The sequence below is a fragment of the Bos indicus x Bos taurus genome, chromosome 1, assembly GCF_003369695.1.
Source record: "Bos indicus x Bos taurus breed Angus x Brahman F1 hybrid chromosome 1, Bos_hybrid_MaternalHap_v2.0, whole genome shotgun sequence".
Taxonomy (NCBI): domain Eukaryota; kingdom Metazoa; phylum Chordata; class Mammalia; order Artiodactyla; family Bovidae; genus Bos; species Bos indicus x Bos taurus.
The window spans coordinates 148,699,098-148,721,973 of NC_040076.1; the positions used below are offsets into that span (position 1 = coordinate 148,699,098).

Genomic DNA, 22,876 nt, shown 5'->3' on the forward strand with positions numbered 1-22,876 from the left:
AGTCAGCCACAGGAGGAGGAAGAAACTTTCATTGTAAGGGAGAAAAGTTAGGGCTAGATTGAGAGAGTTCTCTTTGATATGTTCAGTTTACTCATTGAAATAGGAGCAAAGCTCATCGGCTGAAAGGGAGTTGGCAGGAAAGGACCCAAGTTTTTTTTTTTCTTTTGACCACTCTGCGAGGCATACGGGGTCTCAGTTCTCTGACCAGGCATCAAACCCATGCCCCCCTGCATTGGAAGTGCAGAGTTTTAACCACTGGACCACCAGGGAAGTCCTGGAAACGACATAAGATTTGAAATGGTCATTTAACAAAATTAGAGAGTAATTTGATCTAGAATGTTGGTTAACACCGTTGAAGACCCCTTTGGGCCTTCCTGAGTAAGTAGTACTCAGGAAGTACTGCTAAGTATCCTGAGTAAGTAGTACTCCTGGTGTGCTCTGCCGTGTTTTTTCTCTGGTAGTACTTGGCTCCCTACATGTGGTCCTGGAGAAAGCAGGAAGCAGGGCTCGTCCAGAATTGGGTTTTGCCGTAGAGCAAGGTGTAAACATAGGGACAAAGAAGTATGCAGCTGCATCATGGGAATATGAAATGAGGAACCAGCGAATCTTAAGATAGATCAATAAGGAGGTTTAAAAAAGAGAGAAAATGGGTAAGCCAGTGAGGTGAGCACCCTGAGAAGCTAGGAGGAATAGCTGAATAAGTAGGATGAAAGGAGCTATGATATCAGGGGAAAGAGTGGGATGCCTGAATTAATGATTTTGGGCTCTGAACAGTTTTGAGCAGTGGTAAAGGGAGGGTGGTGGTGGATGGCTGAGCTGGACAGAGGAGGCCATTGATTGTAAGGAAACTATGAGAGACCTGGTGTTAGACCTTAGTACTCGACAGTTTACAGTGTACTATGCTTTAGCATAGTATCTGAAAACAGGAAAAACCAAAATTGTCATCTTAAAGATGAGAAAGTGACCCTAAACAGGTTAATTACTTCCTATCCGCCCCAGTGAGAGTTGGTGATGGCGCTGGACTTAACCTCATGTCCCAACTTATGCTCTGTCCATTATAGCTTAGCCAGTATGTTACGTGAAATATCTGGGACTTTTATTCTCTAAGATCAGAAGTCTTGCTGACAGTACTACATAGTACCAAAAAAACTCCATGTGAGTAATAGTAAGTTAGGGATAGGTGAGATGTAGATAGTTGTGTGCAGGAAACACTCCAGAAATATTGAAAGTAGCTATTCTTGGGTAATTGTGATTGTGACTCTGGGTGACTTTTTTCCTTTGTTTTGCTTTTCTGTATTTTCCAAATTTCCTATAATGGACATATATAGACTAAAAAACTAGATTGTATATGGAAAATTAAAGTACAAATAGATAAGCACTATATAATACCCTTTGAAAAATTTGATTATTTTATTTCCTTTTCCTTTAGAAATGCACTTGGTGATGGAAAGAGAGCTACCATTCTGAAGAACAATTGGACAAAGGTAGGTTTCTTTCCTGCTTTACTTTGGCTAAACAGTGCTGTACAACTTTTAAAAGTCTGTTTACAGGATATAAATCCCTAGTAAAAGTGCTGGATGAAATTACATGGAGCTCAGCAGCATGGCAGGGGAACCTTCAGTTCCATAATCAGAGAGGACCCGCAGCCCAGCGGTAAGGGCCAAGCATGTCTGTCAGGGACAGGTTGCCCCTAGAGCTCGTGAGCACACCTGAGTGGTTCAGGTGTCAGCATCCGCACATTGTGGAAGGATTAAGGACCTGACTGTGGAAAATGAGGCTTAAGACTCAGAAGGAGTGCCTGGAGACTAGCTTTGTAATCTTAAGGTGGGAAAGGATTTCTTTACATACATATGCAGGTCAGAGAAGGAAAAAACTCATAATTATCTCAAGCTTAAAGTTTTTTGAATGTTGGGACACCATAAATGAAATTATAGTCTGGGAGGAGATAGTTTGTCGTATGTAGAACAGAAATAACTTGATAGGACTTACATTCAAAATATGCGAAGAACAAAAAGAAACTCAGTAGAAAATGGGCCCATGAAATAAGCATTTCAGAGATGAGGAAACCTGAATGGGTGATAGGAAAAAAACTATTGTGCTTCCTAGTAATTAAAATTGTAAAGAAATAGAAACCAAGAGAGCCTAATAAAGAACCTCCAGATATACCCACATGTACACCCCACAAGTGGGAAAAACAGTGATATTGTTTGGGTTCTTCAAATTGGTGAAAGTTAGAGACTGATAGTCCCGAGTATTGGTAGCGTGCTTGCTAACAGGAGCTCTCGGTAAGCCTGTGGGGTGTGAGTTGGTCGCAGCCACCTTGGAGAGCTCTGCTGTGCCTGTGTTGTAATTGATTCCAAGGGCGTGTACTCCACAAACATTCTTGCCTATGTGTATGTGGTGAGACGTGCAAGCTTGGTCACTGCAGTATGGTATTAATGACACAGAACTGCAAATACCTGAGTACACATTAATAAAGCAGTGGATCAGTGTGGTATTTTCATTTAGTCAAAGTTATTACTGTGATCCCTCTGATCAGCCCCCTGTGTGCCTTTAGCCATGCCTCCCCTTTGCCCTCTGTCAGCCCTGTCTGCCTCGCTGTGCTCACGCGCACTAGGTCCACTCCCACTGCGTGCTTGCTCTTCCCTCTGCCAGGATCAGACTGCCTTGCCCAGAGCCCGAGCGAGCTCCCTTGCTTCCTTTCCTCCTCCACTGAGAGTTCTCTTTTCTGTGACCTGCCCTGAGCAAACCTGGTCCTTCCTAGACATTTGCTTATTTTTCTCTGCTTTATCTTTTTACTTCTTAACGTTTAACATGATTGCATATATGTATGTTGTTTAAGTTGTGTTCTTATTTGTGTGTGCTTTAGTAATAACGTGAGCTCCGTAAGGACAGGTTTTTTGTTTGGTTCATTTCTGAATCGTCTGCCTGAGAAGCTGCCCAGCACATAGCAGGCATTCATAGTAAATATTTTATGAATGAATGAGTTGAAATGAGTTATTGGCTACCAATAATTATAGATTTAAAAAACAGTATTTACATATTTGTTTTTAAACCAGAATGAATAGAATCATAGACTTTTAGAGCCCCCAAATTATGATTCAGATAGCCTAGGAGTGTATCTGAGTCTGGGGATTATAAAATTCTCCAGGTGAATTTCTGCATCCAGATATTGGAGTCACTTCTTAAATGCCTTATTTTCTAGATTAAGAAATTAAGTCCCAGAAGGGTAAAGTGACTTACTTTCTGTAAGGTGTCATTGCAAGTACGAGACAAAAATGAACTGAGAATCCAGCTTTAGATAGGCTTCTGTTTGAAGGTGATCTGTTTGTTGCCGTTTTCATTATGAGTTGCTGTTGTAGTTGAAGCATAATCTTTGCTGATCACTGAACTTGGCATTTGGCAGGTGCTATGTAAATTTACTTACAGAATGAATGGATGCTAGTGTTCATAATACTGAAACTTAGACCATGATACTGATTTTCCAGAGGTAACTTGCTAGTTCAGTCTATTATCAACTTAGGAAAAGTATACCAAAACTTTCTTTAAAAAAATTAAATAGTAATTAAGCAGGGTATAATATTCAATGCAAATGTTTAAGCCTGTGTTCTTTTGACTCTTTTTTTTTGCCTGTGTTGACAGGTCTGCTATTTTTCCTTTGTAAATAATCTTTGCTTTTCCTAGGTGTTTGAGGATCTTCTCATTGTCTTTAACATTTGGCAATTTTATTGCAAATAAATTGTATTGTCTGGGAGGAATTTTCTTTAAATTTATCATTCTTGGGATAGCTTGGTTTCTAAAATCTGAGGATTCATGTCTTTCAGCATTTCTGGAATATTTTCACCCTTAGCCATTTGAATGTTGCCTCCTCTCCAGTTTATTCTTGCAAAACTTCCATTAGATAGATGCTATATATGTATGCTATCTTTCATACGTCTTAAATCAAAACTTTCTCAATTACATTGAAGACTTTATGTAGAATGTTTATTCCTGGTTTAACTTATCAAACAAAATATTCATTCTTTTTTTTTTAAGACTTTTTTAGAGCAGTTTTAGGTTCATAGCAAAATTAAGAGGAAGGTCCAGAGAAGTTTTGTTAATTCCCTGCCCCACACTTGCATAGTCTCCTCCATTATCGGCATCCCCCAAAAGAGATATCCATCTGTGAAAACCGATGAACCTACGTGGACATGTCATAATCACCAAAAGTCCATAGTTGGTCTTAGGGTTCACTCCCTAAGTGGACTTTCTGTGGGTTTGAACAAATGTATAATGACCTGTGTTTCACCATTGTGGTTCATAGAGTATTTTCACTGCCCTGAAATCCTCTGATCTGCCTATCCATCCTTCCTCCCAAATTGTGGCAACCATTGGTCTCCTTACTGTTCCCATAGTTTTACTTTTTCCAGAATGTCATATAGGTGGAAACATATGATGTATAGCCTTCTCAGACTGGCTTCTTTCACTTAGTAATATGCATTTAAGTTTCCTCCATGTCTTTTCATAGCTTGATAGGTATTTCTTTTTAGCACTGAAAAATATTACATTGTCTGGATATATTACAGTTCATTCACCTCCTGAAGAACATCTCGATTGTTTCCAAGGTTTGGTGGTTATGAATAAAGCTGCTATAAACATCTATATGCAGGTTTTTGTGTGGACATACATTTTCAGCTCCTTTGGGTAAATACCAAGGAGTGCAATTGCTGGATCATATGATAAGAATATGTTGTTGTTGTTGCTTTTTTTGAAAACTAAAAAACTTATGGTTGCCAAACCGTCTTCCAAAGGAGCTATACCATTTTGCATTTCCACCGGCAGTGAATGGGAGTTCTTGTTGCTCCACGTCCTCCCAGCATTTAGTGTTGTCAGTGTCCTGAATTTTGGCTGTTCTGATAGATTCGTAGTGGTATCTTATTATTTTAATTTGCATTTCCTTGATGACATGAGACGTGAAGGATCTTTTCACATATTTATTTGCCACTGTATATCTTCCTTGATGAGGCGTCTGTTAAGGTCTTTGGCTCATTTTTTAACTGGTTGTTTTCTTATTTCTTAAGAGTTCTCTGTATATTTTGGATAACAGCCCTTTATCAGCTATATTTTTTGCAAATATTTTCTTCTTCAGAAGGCAAGATCCGAGCTTGTCTTCTCATTTTCTTGATGTTTCTTTCACAGAGTGTAAGTTTTCATTTTAATCAAGTCCAGTTTATCAATTATTTCTTTCATGAATCATGCCTTTGGTGTATCTAAAAAGTCATCACCATACCCGGTGTCATCTAGTTTTTCCCCTGTGCTCTCCTCTAGGAGTTTGTGGTCTGTGATCTATTCTGAGTTGATTTTTTGTCTGGATTCATTTTTTTGCGTGTAGATGTCCAGTTCCAGTATCATTTGTTGAAAAGACTGTCTTTGTTCCATTGTATTGTCTTTGTTTCTTTGTCAAAGATCAGTTGACTGTTTATGTGGGTTCCCTTATTTTTTTTTTTAATTGGGAATTTTTTGATAGTTGCAAAAGTTACTTGTGTAGGTAAAAAACACAACTCCCTAGTACTATTCAGAAAATTTCAGTATTCAGAAAATTTGGTAACTGTATATTGAGGTCATTTATCATTTTGTTTTACCAAAAAGGAGTGCTCATTGAAGGCTATTTTAAACTTAAAAAACCAAAGTAGACTGTACAGGGTGCATTCTTTTATCAGAGTCCATTTATGAACCTGAGTCTATTGAGTCTAGGATATAAGCCTGTATAGGTGGGTAGTCTGTAGATTTCTGTGTGAGGGTGGGCCAATTTTTCTTCCTTTTTTCCAGATAGAGAAAACTGGTACAATGTCAGTTGTCCTAAACATATTTTAATTTTTAAATGATATATTTTTTCATTATTTTTCATTGAGGTATAGTTGATTTATGATTACTGTACATACTTTTAGGCTTAAGAGATGTTGAATCATTGTATCCTAAAGAGTGAGAATTTTTACAGTATAGTCACTGAATATTTGTTGGTATTTCTGTGTGCATTGTCTTTTGGTGTATTTATACAGGATACAAACCAATAGCCTCACAAATGTCCTCAAGGACTTTTTAATATTGAGGAGTATGTTAGGACTCTCTTCGTTTGGGAGTGACAAAACCAACTCAGATTTGGCATAAGTGGAAGAGGGAAGTTATTGGCTCATGTATGGTTGGATGGTAGTTCAGGCATGGTTGGATCCAGATCTGTGTACACGTTATGTTTCTCAGTGGTGCTTCCCTGTTTGTATCACTTTTAGTCTTTTCTTTCTTTGTTCCATTTTACCTAGATTTTTATTGCTGTGTCAAGTCCACAAATTCTTCTGTTATGTCTAATCTGCCTTTATTTCCATCTAATTTATTTTTCATCTGAATGCTGTAGCAGTCATTTCTAGAATTTCAGTTTGAATATTTCTTATATAATTCATGTCTTTACTTAATATATTCTATTTTTTCCTTAGTGTCTTGAACGTATGAAATATATTATCTAGAGCTGTTTTAATGTCCTTGTCTGCTAATCCTGTCATCTGTGTCATTTCTGGATTGTTTTCAATGGATTGATTTTTCTTTTCATTATAGATCACATTTTCCTTCTTTGCATACCTAGTAATTTTTGATTGGATGCCAGACATTGTGAATTTTACCTTGTTTGGTCCTAATATTTTTTTGTTTTCTGTAAATATTTTTGAGTTTTGTTTTGAGATGCAGTAAAGCTACTTGGAAAACAGATTCTTTGGAGTATTGTTTTAGGCTTTGTTGGGTGATATCATAGTGGTGTTTGTTCTTGGGCTAATTTTTTCTCCACAACTGAGACCAAACTCTGTTGAGTACTGCACTTAATAACTCCCACGAATTATGTTTTCCGCTCTGGTTGGTGGGAACAGGAATTACTCCTGGCCCTATATGAGTGCTGACTGTTGTTCCTTTTAGTCTTTTCAAGTGGTGCTTTACCTGGCTTGGGTAGTGGCTGCACATGCATGTACTGATTGATACTCAGCTGAAGACTCAAGGGGGACCCTCTGAAATCTCTGGAGTCCTCTGTCCAGCTCTGTCCTCTCTGGTCCTGTGCCCCGTGAACTTGTGCTGCCTTGGCTTTCCTGTCTTCACTGAGGTTGTGGTCTCTCCCTGGGTTCCGTCTACCTGTGCTGTGGCTAAGAAACACTCCCGCAGTAAGTGGTAACAACCAGAGAGCTTTCTGTGTTTCTCATCTCTCAGCAATCACTTTCTTCTGTTGCCTGATATCCAGTGTCTAGCAAACCTTTGTTTCATGTACTTTGTCTTACTTTTAAGCAAGAGGGTATATCCAATCCTTGATCTATTTTGATCACAGGCGGCAATTAGAGAATAGGTGCTCGGCTTCATTTTGAAACAGTGGGAGCCCCAGACTGGTATCCTAGTAACTGTTCTGTTAACGTTTCTAGTGGAAAGTTTCTAGTAACTTTTCTAGTGGAAAGAGAGCTTCTGTTAGTATTTATATAGTATAACTGGGGGGTGCCTCAGACTGATCCTAATTGAGCCATGTGCCCACCTGTGGTTCAGTTACTGTTAATGGTACATATCTGTTGGCCAATCTCATGGGTCACAGCTTCACTTCTTCCCTGCCAGCCCTTGTTGAGATGTGGGCATTACTACGTGGAGTAGTGACGTGATGGCACGTAAGAAGGAAGAGATACTAGGCAGATAAACAGTGTGTGTGATAGAGAATGAGATAATGTCACAGAAGAGCAAAACTGTCATAGTTCGATTCAAGAAACTTTCTGAGATACCTTTCATTGAAGCTTCATTCAAACAACTTCAGCACAGAGATCTGAATAAACTCCCTTCTCATCTGATAGAAGTTACACTGGGTTTTACAGAGCTTAGGGAAAAGAACCCAGTAGAAGATGGGTGGAAATGAAGTGTTTTCTATAAATTTAGTAGGTGAGGTTTATAATCTCCCATAATTTCCTATGCTGTGATTTTTTTTTTTTTAATGCCGCTATATAAAGTTTGAGGTCGGTTTATGCTTAGTGGATAGAATTTTGGTCTTGTAGCATAACTGTGAGATCTATCTTCCTGCCTTTGGAGGAAAAGCAGAGTGTAACCAAATGCTGAATTGGGGGTCATTGAGCTGAACCTGAAGAGCCTGCTTAGGAAATGCTCTGGACCTCTCCGGTTGGGTTGGTGCAGCAAAGTGGGATTGTGTATGCACCAAACCTACGTCAACATAGGTCTGCTGGTGGTTTCTTGCTGCTTTTAGTGAAAAACTCATCTTTCTTAAAAGGATCATTTATTTCTGATTTCATATTTTCTAATAGAATCAGAATGTTCTTTGTAAAATGTGTAGTTAAAGAGGAAAGAGCTCTGGACCTGGAGTCCTAAGATCCAAGTTCTTTGGCTTATCTCTAAATAAATGTGGCATTAGGCCAGTTCAAGCCTCTCACACTTGTAAATCACTTCTTAAATGGAGATATCAAGCTAAAATGGGACTTTGGTTTGGGGGTAGCTAAAAGAGGGGTTGTCTGAATTAGCCCTCGTTTTGGTAATATTAACTTTCTGGATTAAAATGTTCAAGCTTGATACTGATTTCCCAAAACACATAAATTAAGGGACCAGCCAGAACTATGATTCGGTAGCAAAAAAAGAAAAGAAACAACCTGATCATTGGAATTAAAGAGTAAGTCAGTGGTTTTTGGATCTTTTCTTAAAGCCGAGGACTATACTTAGAGATAAAATAATTAAAAGCTGATTAAGAAAGATGGGAGTAATATATGCACCCCTTATCTGTGCCCATGCTCTTCACAGGGGTCGAAAGACTACTGCACAAGCTGATTGTTCCTTCCAGCTCTAAAACTCTTGATTTCAAAAGTGTAGAGAATGTGGGTGCGTGTATATATATGGCTGAGTCCTTTTGCTGTTCACGTGAAACTACCACAACATTGTTAGTCGGCTATACCCCAATACAAAATAAAAAGTTTAAAGTTAATAAAATATATAGGCAATATAATGACTTAGAGACTATTATTGCCTAAAAACATTTTGAAAAAAATTAAGTTATTCATTTATAATGAATTACTTTTATACTTTATTTGGCATAAAATAATGTCTTTTACATACAGTAAAGGTTGAATTGTTATCTTTGGGGTGGATACAAAAATCTCTTAAGCAAAAACACTGATCTCTACAGTCAGTTGTTAAAATTGTTATTCGTAGCTTTTCATCTAACTCATTTAGGTAATTTTATTTCCTGAGAGGTATTAACATTTTCATTTATTTTTTATTAAGAAGATCCTAGTGTAACATTTCAAGTAACTAACCAGTTTTCAAGCAAAATATTTTTTCATTAAATTTTCTTTAAGTATATTTTTGAGAAAAAATTGAATTTATCTTTTTGGAACAGGGTCATTATCGTTATTGTGCTGCTCTTTCTATGCTGGGGGAATATGACTGGGCCCTGCAAGCAAACATAAAAGCTCAAAAACTCTGTAAAAATGACCCTGAGGGAATCAAGGATCTAATTCAGCAGCATGTAAAGTTACAAAAACAAATAGAAGACCTGCAAGGTATTTCACCTAAGATTCTTTTGGTTACAGTCGAATTCCCTTAAAAACTTTCAAAGGTGGGTTTCTTGGATTAATGGAGGACCATAAATCAGTTCTCAGAAGATTTGTACTTATATTTTATGTTATCTTGGTCAGCTCACTTAAATTTTTCATTTGTATTCATGTAGAATTCTGTTAGTATTATATTCCAGTTGGTAATAATAAATGATTTGTACTTTTTATTTGAAATAGCAACAAATTATTTATTCTTCTATAGAAAAATATGCTTTCTTGAAATTTTGAATGAAGGAAAACCTTTTGAAACAAAGTTTTAAATTTCTTCCTCCATTATTATAGTTATTTCCTAAAGAAAAGGCCCTTCAGTAGTGTTGTTTGTTTTTGCACCAAGTTTGTGACTAATTCTGTAGCATGCTGAATGTGTGTGTATACATAGGTACATCAGAAATTAGTGTGCAGGCTGGGAACTCCAGGTTTTCATTCTGCCCTTGTTTTCCCTCCTGAGTCATTTTGCTCCCTCCAGTGCCTGAAATCACCTTACTCAGCGTAGAGTCCTTTCCCGTTCTTTCTTCTGTGAGTAGTTAGTGTCTCACGAAGCTGAGCCCAGCAGTTCTGTTTCACTGTCAGATGTTGTCATCCAACAGGACACGTTTATCAGATTGTGAGCTCCTCGAAGACAGGTACCATCTCTGATTGAGATTATACATTGCTGCATCTACTCAATGATCACATGTAATGGGATGTCAAATAAGGTTTGTGTAGCATCTTGTGGAGAAGGCAATGGCACCCCACTCCAGTACTCTTGCCTGGAAAATCCCATGGATGGAGGAGCCTGGTAGGCTGCAGTCCATGCGGTCGCTAGGAGTCGGACACGACTGAGTGACTTCACTTTCACTTTTCACTTTCATGCATTGGAGAAGGAGATGGCAACCCACTCCAGTGTTCTTGCCTGGAGAATCCCAGGGACGGCGGAGCCTGGTGGGCTGCCGTCTATGGGGTTGCACAAAGTCGGACACAACTGAAGTGACTTAGCAGCAGCAGCAGCAGCATCTTATTGACATCGTTCTAAAACTAAAAACATACGGAAGTGTAAAATTGCCTAGGTTTATTTTTCAGTTCCCTAAATTTGATAGTCTTATTGTTAGCCTAAAAGAAATGTGAAAATATTTTAAAGTATGTGTTGCCAATCCACTGATTATTGTGTGTGTGTGTGGTTCATTTTTGTAGGTCAAACACCAGCTAGTAATCCAGTCAAAGCCTTCTGTGAAAGCAGGTGAGTTAATGTCAGATCAGTAGCTGTTACTTGGAGTGGTTTTGCTCTGTGAGTTCGAGTTGCTTTCTGATGCTTTAGTATATAATAGCAACCACAATAAAGTTGGGAATGGAAGGACAAGAGGAGGTTTTATTTTACTGATTTTAATATTTTTTTATTTGGCTGCCCCAGATCTTAGTTGCGGCATGCAGACTTTTTAATTACATCATGTGGAATCTAGTTTGCTGACCAGGAATCGAACCTAGGACCCCTGCAATTGAAAGTGCAGAGTCTTGGTCACTGGACCACCAGGGAAATCCCAAGAGGAGATTTTAAAGTGTGTTTGTAAGATTAGGTGATGACCTGTGATTTGTTTTGCCGAGCTATTTGCATATATGTGTACTGGAGATCCATAGCCTAAGCCCATGGGGAGGAGGTGTGAAGTGTTAAGAAGACATAACTGTGCCTCGGTGGCACCAGTTTTGGGCATGAGGGTCCTGGCAGCAGAGACCAGGGGCACAATCTGTGCCGTTCACCCCTCACCTCCATCCCAGAAGCATCCACCTCCAGCCTCCTTATACCTTTTCAAAAAAAGGCTGAGGCACTCCTGTTAGAAGTAGGCAGCAGATAGATTTGAGCTCATTTTCTTCTGCTCATAAGAAAACAAACAGCAGTCAGGATTCTACGTTTTTTTATTTGGCAGTTAAAATAGATTAAACTTTACCCACATGCTTGGGATGTTGAAGCTGTTAAATTTATAACGAGACTTACTTATTTTAATATTAGAAACCAGTATACATTTCTTGAGTTGTTCTTTATCTATTTTGAGGTTTTAATGCCAAATTTAAAGCAATATTTATATAAAAACCCAATCTCAGAGGTAGAGGTTCTTTTTGAAGCTATTACTTTGCTTTTGAGGAAAAAAGGCTATACTTGCTAAAATCTCCTTGTTTGAAGGATAACTTTTAAAAAATACTAATCAATAGAAATAAAATTATTATTTCTTTTATTACCGCTCAGGGCCTACATACCTAGTTTATCAGCACCTGCATTTAGTACTTCACTTAACTTTGTGGAAACTGAAAAAAATTTCAGAAAAACTAACCACGAAATGGCAAACGGTGGTAATCAGAATCCAAAGGTAAGCTCAGTTAAAAACCAAGATTAAAATTATTTTGAGTATGGATAGTCTCATATTTTATAGTACTATTTTTGTGATAATGGAAACTAACAGGCGTCTCTAAGCCTATAGCCCGGCTCTGTGCTCAGTGTCCCAGATGACCTGTGTCAGTTTTCTTCTGACCTGTAATGTACTCAAAGGTCAAGTTCACATTTATATTTCTTTCCGGGGCTTGAGGGGGGAAAAAAGGGAATTGTGTTTTGGACTTAGATGGGCATTAAAGGGAACTTTCCCAATTCACCATATAATTCTTTTGTTGTTAATAATGAAAGTCTCAAAGAGGCTATATTCAGTTTGGGAGAGGAGCATAAGGAAAGAGGTGATAGGATTAATTCAGCATTTATTGTGCAGTACTTACCATTTTGTTGATTTATTCATTTGGTAAAGCTGAGTATTTTAGGTGCTTAGATAAATTCTGTTCTACTTAATTATTTAGCTGTTCATGGCTGTATTTTTTTTTCTTAAGTCTCAGTAATTTTATTTTCATGGTAGGTGGTAGATGAAGCTCTGAAAGTAGATGATTGTGACTGTCATCCTGAATTTGTACCGCCATCAAGTGAGTTTTTTCCCCTTCTGTAAGTTTTTGCTGAATTCATGTAGTGTTGCCTAGGCTTCTACATGCTAAAATTCGCAAAAGCCTCACTTATATTTGCTGTTGTTCTCCTTTTACTTTGCAGTGCTTCTGAGTCTAGAAAAAAATGGGAATATTTATTTGAAATAAATGCTCAGTCTTTTCATATTACTTAATAAATTTAATTTTGGAAATCCAGGTAAAGGTATGGAAAGGAAAAATGACGCTCTCTTGGTCTGCTACCTAATTTCCACTAGGCCAGTGTTTCTTTCCTTATCTACCCCCTGCTCTCAGAGCTGTTTCTCCTTTCATGAAACTTTAATACTTCAGATACCATTTGTCTGTTTTATGTTCTGTATGTACATGTGTGCTTTATATATAAAAACAGATTTTTTTCATCTTCCAGTAACCAATTCCAACTTTTTGGGGGGAGATGTCACCCCTAAGTATATGTTGAGAATGCATATACTTTAATACTACTTTATTTAAATTATATGTGTTTAGTGCATTCATTTATTTGTGCATCTAGAAAACATGGAGACACACAGCAGACCTCATCTACTTGGTGTCTTAAGAAATGAAAGATTTCAGAAAAGCAAATACTCATGCCACATTTTTTCTCAGTGTCCCTTTATACTTCCTGCTTCTGAAGGAAGTCATTCTGAAGTGGATTTCATTCTTCTCTGTCTTTTAAAACAAAGTTTGAGAGAATTCAGATTTTCTCGATGGTTCAAAGTTGTGGTTATACACACATTACTTCCTCAAGCTTTCATGAGCTCCTTCCAGAGCTATTGTGGTGAGATGGTTGACCTTCTAGTTAGTGATCCTGTTGGCCTCTTTTCTTTCACTAGTTTTTTTGTTCCTTTATTTTTCCTGCAGTCATTTCGGTCTTTTACTTCCTGCAGCTCTATCTTCTCTTAGGCTCCAGTGCTGCATATCCAACCACTTACTACTAGTTAGCACTATAGCACAGATATAAAGGGGGGAAACACAGGGGCCTGCCTTACCTGATGTGACTTTATGGCATATGCAAAATATTTGAAAATAAAACTTCTTCTATAAAAACAGCTTTTAATTTATTAATATTTCTTAGGCCATTATTAGATCATTTAAATCATTTAAATACTGTTCATAGTTCTGCATCTATGTTCAAAGAAATTGAGGTCCCAGAATTAGATTAATTAAATTTAGCCCTACGTCACCCAGTAGAAATCAAACTGGAACTCTTCTTTCTAGAAGTCTCTGGTTTTCTGAGGCCCCCAGAGCTCAGGCTGTCAGCCCCTCCCTCGTACATAGCTGACTTGCTTCTCCCAAAGCTTCCTTCAGACGCACCTCCTCCCTACCTGTGCTCTCCTCTGCACAACTGTGTACAGTGTGTACAGTGGTGCCCTGCTCCTCCTGAGGAGGTCAAGGCTGAGCTGCAGAGCTGGGGAGTCAGAAGCACTGGGCATGCACACATTCACACCACCTGCCCCTTTCAGCCTGTCCTTACTTAACCCCCTCAATCACACAGGTTTGCCTAGTGCTGCTTAAAATGAACTCCATTTGGTCCATTCTATGTAAAATCCTACTTGTTACCTTAAACACAGATGCTGCATCCCTCCTGATGCCTTTCCCAGTCACTCCAATTTACTTGATTTTCCCTTCTAGGAATTACCAAGAGCAGTTACTATGGGATTAATATTTCAATAACAACATAGAATCTTCTTTTTTTTCTTAGTGGGGATTGTTATTTAATTACTGAAGTGACTGTCTTTTCTTCCCATATGATTATAAACTCCCTGAGAATAGAAACTATAGCCTGAGAAACAAGAAAAAAAAGCAACTATAGCCTTCTAGATCTCTTCTGTATCTGTCTTTCTTGTAAACTATATCTCTTCTGTATCTACTGTAGGGTTAAATGATAATCATCATTATAATTTATTCTTACAGTAATTTTATAGCATACATAGAGAAACATTATCAGTAGCTTTTTTTTTTAATAGCTTACCTGTTAGACTCACAATATTGCTCCCTTTGCTTTATTATTCCAATTTACATTTTTAAAAAACTTTACTTTTAAGTTTGTAGATTTTTACATACAGATTTCAGGAACAAATACTTTTGTATTCACAGGTCAGCCTCCAAAATATAAAGGGAAACAAAAATCTCGAAACAATGAATTGGAGAAGTTCAGGTACGTTTCTTTTTTTTTTTTTTTCCAGGTACGTTTCTTATCTTTTTTTTTTTTTTTCCTTTTGCTTTATTTTGTTTCCATAATGTCCACCTCCCAAGAAGAAAGGAAAAATCTCTTTCAAGTAGTAGCTACTTTTGCATGTGTGTATTATGATAAGTACATCTCTTTCAAATGTCTAGGCATGTCTTTAGAAGAAGATGATTTTTGGCTAAAGGATTTTTTAATCCTGAATGTTAATTGACTGAGAGTCATATAATAGATATTGCAGCATTAATTTTCTAAGATTTCAAAGTACATGCTCATAAGAGGAAGAGGAAGGCATATTCAGATAACTGTAAATATTTGATCTCCTTCACTGTTCGCTTGCTTTCACCTGTCTCTCAGTTCCTTCTCTAGTGCCTTTCTTTAGAAATCACTGTTAATCATTTCTTGACCATCTGAAAACTAACTCTGCGTGCCCTGACATGGCTGTATGTGTATTCACAGGCCCTTTTGAGTCATTATCCCATTAGAGGAAAGGATTTACTAATAAACCAACCACTTACAAAATTGGTTCTACCAAGCATTTCCCCCAGTTAACAGTAGGAACTCTTGGCACCAATCTTTATAGTTAATCTCCCATTACGTACAGCGATGTAAATTGATGGCAAAGTGAAAGCGTAAATCTTATAGTAGATACAGAAATTCATGAAAACAATGAAAATGATGCTGGTGAAACTGCAAAGCCTTCCTTGCCACAGTTCCACTAGTCTTCAGTTTTCTCTTTGTATCTGAAGGCTGATTCCTTGATAGGTGCTTCAAGGAGAATGAATATCATTTGAATATCATAGCATTAAGAGAAATTAGTGAAGTACCATTTTTTGATGCTTCTACCAAAGTTAAATACAAAGCAAAGCCATAGTGCCTTATGTTATTCTCTTATTTGTTAGAAAAGCCCTGGGTCTTCCTCCTCACCCCTCTTCTCTCAGCACAAAAAGAAATCAAAACCCAGTACATGTTTATTCTTTGAATGCATACAGTTTCAACCCATTGTGTTAAAGATAACTCGATTTTCCTGATATTTGGTTTCTGTTTTCAAACTGAATACTCTTCTTGATTATATCTATTTCATGAGGTTATTAAATAATAAAGTGGATGGTGGTTTGGTGGTTTAGTCGCTAAGTCGTGTCCGACTCTATGACCTCATGGGCTGTAGTCCACCAGCTCCACTATCCATGGAGTTTCCCAGGCAAGAATACTGGAGTGGGTTGCCATTTTCCTTCTCCAGGGGATCTTCCTGACCCAGGAATTGAACCCAGGCCTTCTGCATTGCAGGCAGATTCTTTACCAACTGAGCTACAAGGGAAGCCCAAGTAGGACAACCACATAAAATTCTTAGAGCCCTGGAACATAGTAAATGTTCAATACAGTGGAACTGTCATCATTGTTAACACTATCATTTTCATTGTTAGAACCATTCTGGCCTCTAGCTTGCCTTTATCTCTTCTAAAATGCCTTGACTACCTTCCCATATCAGACCATGGATATCTACATTCTTCATTTTCATGGCTGTAGGATATTTCATGAAATAGATGTTATGTGAAGGAGGAAATTTCTTGAGTAGGAATTGCCATCAAAGGGCATGTGTAACTATCTTTGCCGTATTTTCCTCTCAGAAAATGAGCAGTGTTCATACTGGTACTGAGCTACTAGAGGGTATGGTATAAGAAGGATGTTTATAGATTTGGTCCATGTCCCCAGTTCCTGGCACAGAGCTCCTAGGACCCTTGGAGTTTCCTGAGTGAAGAGAGAGTCTTTGGTTACTTCCAAAAGACTTTGGAGCTCCTTCCTCCCTCCTTGAGTTTATACTCATAAGGTGACTCAAGGTTGGGCCCCTGTCTTCAAGATCGAGGTGGTCACCAAAAAGATAAAACGTGTGATTGGTTGGAACTTTCAGCACCCCCCACCCCCCAATCTTTTGGGAGGGGAAGGGAGCTAGAAATTGAGTTTAGTCACGAGTGTCCAGTGATTTAATCATTCATGCCTGTGTAATGAGACCTCAATAAGAACGTCTAAACACAGGGGTTAAGGAGCTTCTGGGTTGGTGACTACATGGAGATGGCGGGGAGAGTGACTCGGGGGCAGTGTGAAAGCAGCATGGTGCTTCTCCCCCCACACCTTCCCTGAGTCTTTTCCACTGAGCTGCTCCTGACCTCTGTCCTTTACGATTAACTGATAACCATAAGTAAAGTGCTTTCCTGAGTTCTGTGGGTTGTCCTCAGGAATAGTTGAACCTTAGGGGTGGTCACAGGAACCCCTGAATTTGTAATCAGTGGGGCATAAGCATGGGTAGCCTGGGTACCCCATTGTGGCTGAAGTGAGGGCAGCCTTGTGGGACTGAGCTTGTAACCTGTGGGGCCTGAGTTACTAACTCTGTAGCTGGTGTTAGAATTGAATTGTTGGACTCTTAGTTGATGTTGCAGAATTGGTGTGGAAAATCACAGGTATTTGGTTTCAAAGCGCCACACATTTGGAGTCACAACTGGTGTCAGAAAACACCGACTTTAGGCTCAGCCTTTCTGAAATGTTTCTGTCTTTGTTTGATTTTCGCATAAGATGGAGCATCTTTGCGGTATTTATTGAACACACTGATTGTCTCAGGAGTTTGTTGTTATTGATGACTTACATTTGTAATAACTTGGTGATCAGTGTAAATCCCAAATTTCTTTTTTTTTTTTAAGCTGTTCTTCCATAATGTCTGTATAATGAGTTCCTCTGGTCCTCCTTCCCCTCTAATTTAATAGGGGTTTTATTAAACTTAGAAGTTACTTGGCAGAGAATCAGCATCTTGGTAATATTTCTGTTTAGGAATTTGTGACTCTCCATTTGCTCAATGTTTGATAGGACTTTCAGTAAATAATAGTATTTTCCTTTATATAAGCAGGATTGTTTTAAAATAATTCACAACAGTACTTTTCTCTTTTAGCCCTGGTTCACAAGAAACTTTACCAGTAGATTTAAAAAACATCTTGGAGAAACAGTTTTCTAAATCTTCCAGAGCCGCACACCAGGTAAAGGCAGAGACTTTGCTAATGGAAAAGAGACTCTCTGAACATAACATTTTGTCACTTGAATAAGTCTAATCACGTACCACTCTTTAAGTTTTTGGGTTTTTCTAATGTAATTTTAGTTATGGACATAGAATTTAATAGATAATTGCTAAGAGACCAAACTATCATTAAATTTAAGTTTTAACTTGGTAATTATGTGAACCTGAGATTTAACTAATGGTTAATACTGCACAAGTGTTTGTTTCCAAAAGATTTAAAAGGAAGAAGCAAGTCTTTCCAAAGATGTAAAGCTTTGGCGATCTTTGCTTCCCAAAGTTTTTAACTTTTAAGTTAAATAATTTTAAAAGGTTTAAATACCTGCAGTTTTATTACACCTACCATAAAATCTTAAAGGAGCAAACGTTTTATTCTTTGATTTATCAGATAACTGTATATAAAATTCTTTCTATGATATTGAATAATAAAAAATGTACATTAAGGGGGAAGAAATGAATAGGCAGAGCACAGAGGATTTCTCAGGCTGTGAAAATCCTTTGTCTGATAGTATAGATGATGGATACATTATGCACTTGTCTGAGCCTGTAGAATGTACACCAAGAGTGAGCCATAGATAGGGTTCACAGGTAAGCTGTGGGCTTCGGATGATTATGTGGTGTCAGTGTTGGTTAATCCTTGGTTTAAGAAAAAAAAAACAACTGTATGTCATTCTGATGAGTGATACTGATAGTGGGGAAGCTATGCATTTAAGGGAACAAGAAGTTTGTGGAAATCTTGGTGCCTCCCTCTTAGGTTTTTTTATAAACCTAAAACTGCTATCAAAACATTTTAAAAAATGCAAGGGATACAGCTAAAAGATTACTTTGAAGGGAATTTGTCAAGCTGAATGCATGTATTAAAAGAACAGAGACATTTATGTATTTACTTGTTTATTGCTGCAGCATGTGGGATCTTTGGTTCCCTGACCAGGGATCGAACTCTGACTTCTTGGATTGAAAGTGTGGAGCCTTAATCACTGGACCACCAGGGGATTTCCAAGACTTTTAAATTAGTGACACTTTCCTCTCAAGAACAAGGGGGAAAAAAAAACAACGAAAAGAGAGAGTAAAAGGAAATAACAAAGTAGAAAATAATGAAATGAGCCTCTCAACTTCTGAGATGGCCCACAGTCTGTGGAGTGTGTTTCTCTCTAAATAAGTCTTGGTTCAGTTCAGTCACTCAGTCATGTCCGACTCTTGGTGACCCCATGAATTGCAGCATGCCAGGCCTCCCTGTCCATCACCAACTCCTGGAGTTCACACAAACTAATGTCCATCGAGTCGATGATGCCATCCAGCCATCTCATCCTCTGTCGTCCCCTTCTCCTCCTGCCTCCAATCCCTCCCAGCTTCAGTCTTTTCCAATGAGTCAACTCTTCGAATGAGGTGGCCAAAGTATTGGAGTTTCAGCTTTAGCATCAGTCCTTCCAAAGAACACCCAGGGCTGATCTCCTTTAGAATGGACTGGAATAAGTCTACTTCTCACCTATTAAAAGAAAAAGAAAGTAATGAAATGGAACAACACATAAAGGATCCACAGAGCTAAAAGTTGACTCTTGGTCTTTGACAACATAAATAAAATTTACACACCAGTAACCCACTCCAGTACTCTTGCCTGGAAAGTCCCATGGATGGAGGAGCCTGGTAGGCTGCAGTCCATGGGGTCGCTAAGAGTCAGACGTGACTGAGCGACTTCACTTTCATGCATTGGAGAAGGAAATGGCAACCCACTCCAGTGTTCTTGCCTGGAGAATCCCAGGGATGGGGGAGCCTGGTGGGCTGCTGTCTATGGGGTCGCACAGAGTTGGACACGACTGAAGCGACTTAGCAGCAGCAGCATGGAAACTAAACTGTGGTGTTGGAGAAGACTCTTGAGAGTCCCTTGGACTGCAAGGAGGTCAAACCAGTCAATCCTAAAGGAAATCAACCCTAAATATTCATTGGAAGGACTTGATGCTGAATCTCCAATACTTAAGCCACCTGATGTGAAGAGCGGATTCATCAGAAAACACCCTGATGCTGGGAAAGATTGAAGGCAGGAGAAGGGGGTGACAGAGGATGAGATGGTTGAATGGCATCACTGACTCAGTGGACATGAGTTTGAGTAAACTCCAGGAGTTGGTGTTGGACAGGGAAGCCTGGCATGCTGCAGTCCATGGGGTCACAAAGAGTTGGACATGACTGAGCAACTGAACAACAGCAGTGGACACTGATGGGTTTCTCAGGTGATGCTAGTGGTAAAGAATCTGCCTGCCAATGTAGGAGATGCAAGAGACTTAGGTTCTGTTTCTGGGTTGGGAAGATCCTCTGGAGAAGAAAATGGCAACTCACTCCAGTAGTCTTGCCTGGAAAATTCCCTGGGGCCACAAAGAGTTGGAAAGGACTGAGCACACATGGACTGATCAAAGAAGATACAATAAAGCAGTTTCAAGAATGGAAAAGGTACATTACTTACAGACTCTTTAATATTACAATTACTATATCAAAATACTATTATGAACATTATACCAAGAAATTTGAAAATGTATATAGATGAAATAGACAAATGTCTAGAAAAATCCAGCTTATAAAAACTCACTCAGAAAGAAATAGAAACTTTAACAGAATCTGTGGATTACAACAAATTGTGGAAAATTCTTAAAGAGATGAGAACACCAGACCACCTTACCTGCCTCCTGAGAAATCTGTATGCAGGTCAAGAAGCAACAGTTAGAACCAGACACGGAATGATGGACTGGTTCATAATTGGGAAAGAAGTATGTCAAGGCTGTATATTGTCACCCTGCTTATTTAACTTATGAGCAGAGTACATCATGCGAAATGCCGGGCTGGATGAAGCTTAAGCTGAAATCAAGATTGCCTGGAGAGAGATATCAATAACCTCATATATTCAGATAATACCACCCTTATGGCAGAAAGCAACAAGGAACTAAAGACCTCTTGTTGAAGGTGAAAGAGGAAAGTGAAAAAACTGGCTTAAAATTCAACATTCAGAAAAACAAAAATCATGGCATCTGGTCCCATCAAAAGAACAAAGTTGGTGGACTTAACACTATCCATTATTTATTTCAAAGAGAAAGTGAAGTCACTCAGTTGTATCCGACTCTTTGCAACCCTGTGGACTGTAGCCCGCCAGGCTTCTCCATCCATGGGATTTTGCCAGCAAGAATACTGGAGTGGGTTGCCATTTCCTTCTCCAGGGGATCTTTCCGACCCAGCAGTGGAACCTGCGTCTCCTGCATTGCAGGCAGGCACTTTACTGTCTGAGCCACTAGGGAAGCCCTGGTCCCATCACTACTGGTCCTATCAATTCATGTCAAATAGATGGGGAAACAATGGAAACAGTGACCAACCTATATTTTCCTGGGCTCCACAATCACTGCAGACAGTAAGTGCAGCCATGAAATTTAAAAGACACTTGCTCCTTGGAAGAAAAGCTGTGACAAACCTGGACAGCATGTTAGAAAGTAGAGACATTACTTTGCTGACAAAGGTCCGTCTAGTCAATGCTATGGTTTTTCCAGTAGTCATGTATGGATGTGAGAGCTGGACTGTGAAAAAGGCTGGGCGCTGAAGAATTGATGCTTTTGAACTGTGGTGTTGGAGAAGACTCTTGAGAGTCCCCTGGACTGCAAGAACATCAAACCAGTCCATCCTAAAGGAAATCAACCCTAAATCTTCATTGGAAGGACTGATGTTGAAGCTGAAGCTCCAATACTGTGGCCATCTGATGCGAGAGCTGACTCCTTGGAAAAGACCCTGATGCTGGGAAAGATTGAAGGTAGGAGGGAGGAGAAGGGGACAACAGAGGATGAGATGGTTGGATGGCATCACTGACTCGATGGATAAGAGTGTAAGCAGACCCCAGGAAATGGTGAAAGACAGGAAAGCCTGGTGTGCTGTAGTCCATGGGGTCGCAAAGAGTCAGACGCAACTGAACAACAACAGAATCCAGAATTTCCAGAACCAATCATAATTAATCACTATTCCAGTCATTGAATACCTATAGACTTATTTTTGGTGAAAAGTTGTTTGTTTTGGTTAAATGTGATTCATAGAAGTCTGCTTTGACAATTCAGTGCTCTATGTAAATATAGGTCTGTTTCTTCTAAAATAAAATACTGGATTTAAATCCCCCCCAAATGAATATTAACATGGAACACAATACTTATTTCCATATGTCAGTCATTTAAAAATTCTTTTATCTATTTTAGGTATATATGACATTTCTTTTTAAGGTCTGTTGGAATGAAGCAAGTTTCAAGCATTTTTAATGTTTCCTAATCAGTTTCAACAGCTTTCTAATTAGTTGCGTGAAAGCATTTTTAGAATTTCTAATAGTGTTTAAATTGTCGCTTTATTTTGAGTTCACTGATCTTAAAGACTGAGGGACTTAAATATTAAAGACAGTTTGTAAAGACAAAAGATTGCTTAAATAAAAATGATAGTTATTTTTGAGCCTTCATTTGTTTAACACACTTTTACTTAGGCCCCTGTGTATGCCGAGGCCTGGCAGTGCCATTCAGCCCACTCATGGAGCTTTCAGTACAGACCACTAACTTGTATTGAGAGGGTTAATTTCCAATGGAAACATAAGGCAAATGCATCTGTTTTCTAGAATGAAAGATGGAATGGAATTAGTTCATTCAAGGCTAATAAACTAATATGTGTGCAGATAGCACATCATCTTCTGTAAGTGTTAAAATTCTTATTATAACATAAATATGGCTGTTGTTGAGCTATTTAAATACTGTATTGCAAACACTAAGTTTATGTGAGACCTGCTCTTTTCTATGTGTATTCAGGGGTAAAATTCTCTTAAACTTTGATTCATTGGACAAAAAGCAATAGGTAGCTTTGTTTGTCAGAGAAGGCAATGGCAACTCACTCCAGTATTCTTGCCTGGAAAATCCCATGGATGGAGAAGCCTGGTGGGCTGCAGTCCATGGGGTCGCTAAGAGTCGGGCACAACTGAGCGACTTCACTTTCCCTTTTCACTTTCATGCATTGGAGAAGAAAATGGCAACCCACTCCAGTGTTCTTGCCTGGAGAATCCCAGGGATGGGG

At 38.7% G+C, this 22,876-nt stretch overlaps 1 protein-coding gene across 13 annotated transcripts in view; it reads left to right on the forward strand.

Annotated features, from left to right (window-relative positions):
• Positions 1-22,876, forward strand: part of TTC3 (tetratricopeptide repeat domain 3) — a 119,764-nt gene that overhangs the window by 31,945 nt on the left and 64,943 nt on the right. For all 13 annotated transcript variants that reach the window (XM_027548883.1, XM_027548866.1, XM_027548831.1 and 10 more), the window contains 7 exons: positions 1,430-1,484; positions 9,386-9,548; positions 10,773-10,818; positions 11,818-11,938; positions 12,470-12,533; positions 14,664-14,724; positions 17,690-17,774. In XM_027548883.1, coding sequence (XP_027404684.1) covers positions 9,416-9,548; positions 10,773-10,818; positions 11,818-11,938; positions 12,470-12,533; positions 14,664-14,724; positions 17,690-17,774 — 510 coding nt within the window. In that variant the 5' untranslated portion in view covers positions 1,430-1,484; positions 9,386-9,415. The remainder of the gene's footprint in view (positions 1-1,429; positions 1,485-9,385; positions 9,549-10,772; positions 10,819-11,817; positions 11,939-12,469; positions 12,534-14,663; positions 14,725-17,689; positions 17,775-22,876) is intronic.